Source organism: Branchiostoma belcheri, unplaced genomic scaffold, assembly GCF_001625305.1.
Source record: "Branchiostoma belcheri isolate BF01 breed outbred unplaced genomic scaffold, Haploidv18h27 scaffold5, whole genome shotgun sequence".
NCBI lineage: Eukaryota > Metazoa > Chordata > Leptocardii > Amphioxiformes > Branchiostomatidae > Branchiostoma > Branchiostoma belcheri.
This window is the reverse complement of record NW_017804131.1, coordinates 8126117-8134135: the sequence shown is the minus strand read 5'-3', so window position 1 is coordinate 8134135 and position 8019 is coordinate 8126117. Positions and strand designations below refer to the sequence as shown.

General features: G+C 36.7%; 1 protein-coding gene across 1 annotated transcript in view; it reads right to left on the bottom strand.

Annotated features, from left to right (window-relative positions):
• LOC109479745 (peroxidasin homolog) overlaps positions 1 to 7665 on the bottom strand; it is an 8948-nt gene extending 1283 nt beyond the window's left edge. The window contains exons 1-3 of the mRNA XM_019781734.1: positions 7383 to 7665; positions 6868 to 7028; positions 5505 to 5994 (exon numbers count right to left, since the gene is read on the bottom strand). Coding sequence (XP_019637293.1) covers positions 5505 to 5994; positions 6868 to 7028; positions 7383 to 7665 — 934 coding nt within the window. The remainder of the gene's footprint in view (positions 1 to 5504; positions 5995 to 6867; positions 7029 to 7382) is intronic.
• Between the last annotated feature and the right edge of the window lie 354 nt (positions 7666 to 8019).

Genomic DNA, 8019 nt, shown 5'->3' with positions numbered 1-8019 from the left:
CTTTCTCTTTCCTTCTTTTTCTTTCTTTTTTTTCTTTACCTTCTTTCTTTCTTTCTTTCTTCCTTCCTTTCTTTCTTTTTCTTTCTTTCTTTCTTTCTTTCTTTCTTTCTTTCTTTCTTTCTTTCTTTCTTTCTTTCTTTCTTCCTTTTCCCCTACCTCTCGTCATCCAGAGTGTGGGGGGCAAATATATACTAATTTCGCCCCTCTCTGTGACACCGTCTCCAGACAAACCACAATATCATTTGCAACAATCAAATATATTCAAGTTGCTGCATTTTTAACACAACGTAAGCGGGATTCAACATTTACAGAAGCACAATTGTTACAATATTCAGATGAAAAGGAAATTGCAACCAGTATTACAAGTGCAGAGGTATTTATTGTCAATAAAATGGCGACGCTGACAACTTGAAGTTAACTTGATTAAGCTTATTTGTAGTTCACATCTACATAAAAGAATACGGTTTTGACCTCCTATAATATTTTCAAAATTTAATTGTCCGCACATCATATAGAATAGAAGGACGCTCACTCTCTTGTTCTTGGTTGGGCAACGAGTTGCAAGGACAATTTGAAAAATTACTACACAATGAGTATGAAATTAGCAGATCTAAGATCTTCTAAACTTGTATACAATTTCTACGCAAAAAAGTTTTGGTTACATTTCGAAAAAGATTAGGCCCCAAACTAAAATGTTCTTAAAAATGAAAGCCATTGTTAGAATTTTCACATAACAATGTAACTCTATAGGCTGACAATTGACGTCTCTGACTTACCCACGAGCGATTTTGCATGTGTCATTGTACCACGACAAAACATTTTATAACATAGGGTTACTGCCTACTCTTTGTATTTTTAATAATCAAGTTTTATAGTTGACATGTACTTTGTATTTTAAATTTACATTTTTGAGTAGCAATACTTACAAACATTAGTTTAGTCCTGATAGATTGAAAGATCCAACAACATTGAAATACTATGATTTCCAAATCACTACCATAACATCTTCGAAAATACGAAATGTTGTAATATTGGTCATAATCACAAAGCCTGCTGTTTAGTAAGGCAGTTTGATAAGTAAAAGCATATGTCCTTAATTCCTTACATTATCCAGTAGTAATGTGTACAAACATAATATTAGTTGAGTCTTAATAGATTCCAAGATACTACAACATTGAAATACCTTGATTTCCAAATTACTACTACAACATTTTCGATCATAAGAACTATTATGAAAATGGTCATAATCACAAAGCCTGCTCCTTAGTACGGCAGTTTGATAAGTAAAAGTACATGTACTTAATTCCTTACATTATCCAGTAGTAATGTGTACAAACATAATATTAGTTACGTCTTAATAGATTCCAAGATACAACAACATTGAAGTACTATGATTTCCAAATCACTACCATAACATCTTCAATAATAAGAAATGTTGTAAAAATGGTCATAACCACAAAGCCTGCTCTTTAGTACGGCAGTTTGATAAGTAAAAGTACATGCACTGTATTCCTACATTATCCAGTAAGCATGTGTACAAAAATAATATTAGTTAAGTCTTACTAGATTCCAACATACAACAACATTGAAATACCTTGATTTCCAAATTACTACTACAACATTTTTAATAATAAGAACTATTATGAAAATGGTCATAATCACAAAGCCTGCTCTTTAGAGAGACAGTTTGACAAGTAAAACTACATGCACTGTATTCCTACATTATCCAGTAGTAATGTGTACAAACATAATATTCGTTAAGTCTTATCAGATTCCAAGATAAAACAACATTGAAATACTATGGTTTCCAAATCACTACCATAACATCTTCAACTAGAAAGGCCGACATTTGCTTTGGAGCAAATACAGCAATGGCTTCACCACATTTTACGACATGGCAGGGAAAGAATGAGAAACACAAGGGAAAACAATGCTTTACATTGATATAACTATAGTATGAAGTAACATACAACTAAGACTACAACAGTTGGATAGCTATTCCCTACATTATTGGTTAGGATTTTTAATTGCATAATGCAAACTGTTGATTTTCAAGAAAAAAAGAAGTGTTCATGCCCCGCATTCCAATGCTGGAGCAGGAAAGCTTGAAATACCTACCAAAACACTTGAATACAGACATACTGTCAGTATGGAATGGATCTGAGCAGGTATTAATTAAGTTAAGCCTGTTAAATTCCAACAGCCAATCAGCAAGGAGAATAGAGGAAAGCTGCATGCCTATTGGTTGATGCCCTGCATTCCATTGTGATGAGTCATGCCCAAATGTGGTAACACTGCACACTAACTCAGTAATACATTTGCTATAACACAGCCAAAAAACTCAAATAAAACCATTCTAAAAGCCTGTATCACAAAAATTTAAAAAACGCCTAGGGGTATTTGCTCACTGTACCTCCATACCAAATTTCAGGACCTTAGGCCCTAAAATGAAGAAGCTGAATCCATTTAAAAAATGGCAGGAGAAGGAGAAGGAGAAGGAGAAGGAGGAGAAGAAACATCAGAAAAAGCAATATGGGTTCACCACCACTTCGTGGTGTGGTGAACCCATAATAATAAGAAATGTTGTAAAATTGGTCATAATCACAAATCCTGCTCTTTAGTAAGGCAGTTTCATAAGTAAAAGTACATGTACTTAAGTCCTTACATTATCCAGTAGTGATGTGTATAACATGATATTAGTTGAGTAATAGATTCCAAGATACAACAACATTGAAATACTATGGTTTCCAAATCACTACCATAACATCTTCAATAATAAGAAATGTTGTAATATTGGTCATAATCACAAATCCTGCTCTTTAGTAAGGCAGTTTGATAAGTAAAAGTACATGTACTTAAGTCCTTACATTATCCAGTAGTGATGTGTACAACATAATATTAGTTAAGTCTTAATAGATTCCAAGATACAACAACATTGAAATACTATGATTTCCAAATCACTACCATAACATCTTCAATAATAAGAAATGTTGTGAAAATGGTCATAATCACAAAGCCTGCTCTTTAGTAAGACAGTTTGATAAGTAAAAGTACATGTACTTAATTCCTACATCATCCAGTAGTGATGTGTACAACATGATATTAGTTGAGTCTTAATAGATTCCAAGATACAACAACATTGAAAAACCTGGATTTCCAAATCACTACCATAACATCTTCGATAATAAGAAATGTTGTAAAGCCTGCTCTTTAGTAAGGCAGTTTGATAAGTAAAAGTATATATACTTAACTCCTTACGTTATCCAGTAGTGCTGTGTATAACATAATATTAGTTAAGTCTTAATAGATTCCAAAATACAACAACATTGAAATACTATGGTTTCCAAATCACTACCATAACATCTTCAATAATAAGAAATGTTGTAATATTGGTCATAATCACAAATCCTGCTCTTTAGTAAGGCAGTTTAATAAGTAAAAATACATGCACTGTATTCCTACATTATCCAGTAAGCATGTGTACAAAAATAATATTAGTTAAGTCTTAATAGATTCCAAGATACAACAACATTGAAATGCTTTGATTTCCAAATCACTACTACAACATTTTTGATAATAAGAACTACTAGTACATGTATTATAAAATTGTCATAATCACAAAGCCTGGTCTTTAGTAAGGTCTGATATTAATAAGTAAAAGTACATGTACTTAATCCTTACATTATCCAGTAACGATGTGTACAAACATTAGGCTTTATGGATCAACATAGTGCTGCCAGTAGCTATGTCAGAGTGAATCGCAAGTACTGGCAAGTTTACTAAGTGAAGTACATGTACCACATTCCTATAATATCCGACAGCAATTTGTACAAACATATAGTATTTATAAATATATATAGATACAAAAACTTGAACCAAAACTTCTCAAAAAGACTACCAAACCATCATAATAGTAAAAATACAATATAACGTGCAATAGAATGTATATTTTGATAGATGATGTACCGCATCTTATTGTGTTTTAACCTTGCGCCCTAGATTAATGTTGATCTGTCTGAAGGGGCCGACCGAGGTGTTTTTAACCCTTCATCTTGTGTATTGTATTATTTTGGTGTCAATTAAAAAAAGATGATGTCAAACAACAGGAACTCTAAGACTTATAGAAATGATCATGGCCACAATTGTTATAACGTTATAGTAAAGACTGAAAGAAAAAACATAGCGGCCGATATAATGTTTAAGGTGGAATTCATGTTAAAAAATTAGCATTAATGATTAAGGCATTAAAAGATTTGTAAAATAAAGTCGATTAGAAATTCATATATTGGATAGTTTATGTTTGACTATCTCTGCGACTAGGTTTCCAAGCTAGAGCTTTACGTAGTTTACACCAAAAGCAAAACACTCACCCCCTGTTCTTCTTTGGGCAATGGTTAGTCAGGACAATATCAATTATTAGACAGTGTATTGTTAAATCTAACATCTGAACTTTTGTGTACAAATGTTACCAAAAAGACTGTATGTACAAAAAAGTTTCAATAGTTTCTATTACCTTTTAATTCCAAGTCCCTAAACAACATACGCAAGTCACTTTAAAAATGTGCCTGTTCGTTCTGTCTTGATCTTTTAATATAATGGTCTCAAAAAAGACTGTACAGTGTATGTACAAACATTTTTTAATAATGTCTATTACTTTTCACTTCCATGTCCCTAAACAACAACTTTGGCAAGTACGCAAGTCATTTTAACAAGGTGCCTGTTCGTTCTGTCTTGGTCTTTCAATGGTCTCAAAGATTTTTTTTCTTTTCCATCCGTATTTTACCCAATGGCCACTTAAAACTGGCAAATAAATCATGGTATTTCTGCATTTGCGTACAGCGAATTAGGCTGGGAAACAGCTGACCCTGTGCCGTAAGATATATTTCTAGAATCCAATGATTCACTGTTGGCCTGGGACAAACTTTGTCCTGTCTGATCATAACCACTGGGCCCTATAGCAATAGTGGCGCTTGTGTTGGATTCCGCGATAGTCTGAGACTCTGTCGTGACTTTGTACAAAGTATTTAGCTGCGAGGCAGTCTGCCCTGTGCCATAAGATAGATTACTAGCATCCAATGATTCACTGTTGGCCTGGGACAAATTTTGTCCTGCCTGATCATAAGCACTGGGCCCTATAGCAATAGTGGCGCTTGTGTTGGATTCCGCGATAGTCTGAGACTTAGTAGTGACTTTGTATAAAGTATTTAGCTGCGAGGCAGTCTGCCCTGTGCCATAAGATAGATTACTAGTATCCAAAGATTCACTGTTGGCCTGGGTTAGCCCTAATTCGTCAACCGGAAGGGTTAACATCATTTGGTGAAGGTATGAGATCGTGTAACTCTTGTTTGTGTTGAATTCAGGGCTGGCCTGAGACTGACCCTGTCCTTCCCGACTTATTACAGTAGCTATGTTGTTTGTCTTAGATTCTGTAATGGGCTGAGACTGGTCTTGCCCTGTCTTGGAATAATGGTTTTCACTATCTTTATTTAGGTAGTAATGATCACTGGTCATTACAGTAGCTGTAGTGTTTGTGATGGATTCATTGATGGCCTGAGACTGACCTTGCCCTGTCTGATCATGACCACTAGTACCGGTCATTAGGGTAGCTGTTGTATTTGTGTTGTATTCAATGATGGCCTGAGAATGACCCTGCCCTGTCTGATCATGACCACTAGTACCGGTCATTACAGTAGCTGTGGTCTTTTTGCTGGATTCATTGATGGCCTGAGACTGACCCTGCCCTGTCTGATCATAACCACTAGTACCGGTCATTACGGTAGCTGTTGTCTTTGTGTTGGATTCAATGATGGCCTGAGACTGACCCTGCCCTGCCTGACCATGACCACTGGTCATTACAGTAGCTGTGGTGTTTGTTCTTGATTCAGTGATGACCTGAGACTGACCATGCTCTGTCTGATAATGTCTGCTGGTTATTATAGCGTCTGTGGTGTTTGTGTTGGATTCAGTCATGGCCTGAGACTGACCCTGCCCTTCCTGATCACGATGGGTGTTCCCATCTTCATGTCTGTCACCTTGACCACTGGTCATTACTGAAACTACTGTGTTATCATGACTACCAGTTCCAAGAGGATTGGGAGTATGTCCGGTCATTCTTTTGTACCATACTGTAAGAAGGATCAGACCAATGCCAAATACTGGACCACAGATAGAGGCGATGAGAACAGGTATGGGGGGCCCGGGAGTACCTTTGGGGTAACTGCTGATTATCATTTTGTCAGAAGTAATTACAAGAGGTAAAGTTACTGTTACTATCGTTACATTTGTTTTGCCTGCAATATCATCAGTTGAGACAGGATTGTGTTTAAAGTACCGTCGATAGCGCGAACTGACGACGGGTCCATGATCGTAATAGTAGCTGGTGGTTTCTTTGTTAGTGGTAAAAAACGGGGAGGGTCCTGGTGTTACGACTTTTGGTTTCGTAGCAGCAGGGAGTGGAGAAAAGGCAGTAGTATCAATGGTCAAAAATGGAGAAGCTTCTCGTGGTGTTCTAACAGATGCTACGACTTTTGATATAGCAGAAGCAGGTAGAGGAGGAAAGGTAGAACCGACAGGTATTGCTGTTTGGGCGGGATGAGTTTTTGTGTGGCCAAATGAAGACGACAGTGGCGCCGTGGATGTTGTAAACGGGGCTTGGATGTCGAGAGGAAGGACAGAAAATGTGGTTGGCTCATTGCAGATCAGTTTAGGATTGATATTTATCAGGCATTGCGTTGAAAGAGTGGAAGGTTTGGCACATATTATCTGGTCGTCAAATGAAGTTGACCCGCCCATTTTCATCTTCACTGGAGCCATTTCACAGTCACACAGAAATGGGTTATTGCCAATTTTAACTGTAGGAATAGATACCAGCATGTCATAAGCTGACAGAGAAAGGACAGATATCTTGTTGTGGGACAAGAACAACATTTCCAGCCTGGGTAAATTTGCAAATATGCCCACCTGAATTATTGTTATCTGGTTGCCATTCAAGTGCAACACTCGCAACTGGCGTAGATTTGCAAAAGTGCCTGGATGAATTTTTGTTATCTGGTTGAAGGCCAGGTCCAACTTTCGTAGCTCGGATAGATTTGCAAATGTTCCTTTGTGAATCATTGTTATTTTGTTGTTACGCAGGGAAAGCTCTTGTAGAGAAGGCAGATTTGCAAATGTATGTTCTGGAATCATTCTTATCTGGTTCGTGCTCAGGCACAACTCTTGTAGCCGGGGAAGATTTGCAAATGTACCTTTTTGAATCATTATTATGTTGTTGCTACTCAAGGACAGCTTTTTGAGATTGGGTAGTTTTGCAAATACCTGAGTCATAATCATCAGATTTCTCCATAGGTACAACGTATGTAGCAGGGGTAGATTTTCAAAAGCACGTGAATGAATTCGTCTTATCTTGTTGGAGTACAGGTACACCGATCGTAGCTGGCATAGATTTGCAAATGTACCAGGCTTAATCATTGTTATCTTGTTATGTGGCATGTACACCTTTTCTAGCTTGAGTAGATTCGAAAATATACCAGGCTGAATCTCTGTTATTTTGTTTTCTGACAGGTCTAAGTTAGAAATGAATGTTGGGATGTTCGTAGGGATGCTGGTGAGTCCCCCCTTTTGACAGCTGTATTTTGATGGTAAAAAGACACAGCCGCCTTCTGGCATGTTGGGCTCTTTTAAGATGGCAAGAAGAAAAAGCAGCACGTGTCGCAGCTTCCTTTCCATGTTTTCCTGTGAATTAAAACAAACAAAAAAATTATAGCCCTCTTGGTACAGTCTTTGTGTTGAGCACAGTTTCAAATGTCCTGTTGCTTTTTTTCAAAATTAACCTCATTGACATTCTGTAACATTTCTATGAACTTACAGAATATATATAGAACATTAATTGAATCCTCCACTTTTAAAGAAAGCAGGGAACATGGTCTAAATTCATACTACTTAAACACTAAATAACAGAAGACCCACGGTAAGAACGTTAGCCCAGTGATCTTCCTTCTGACATGGAGTAGAAATATTAGC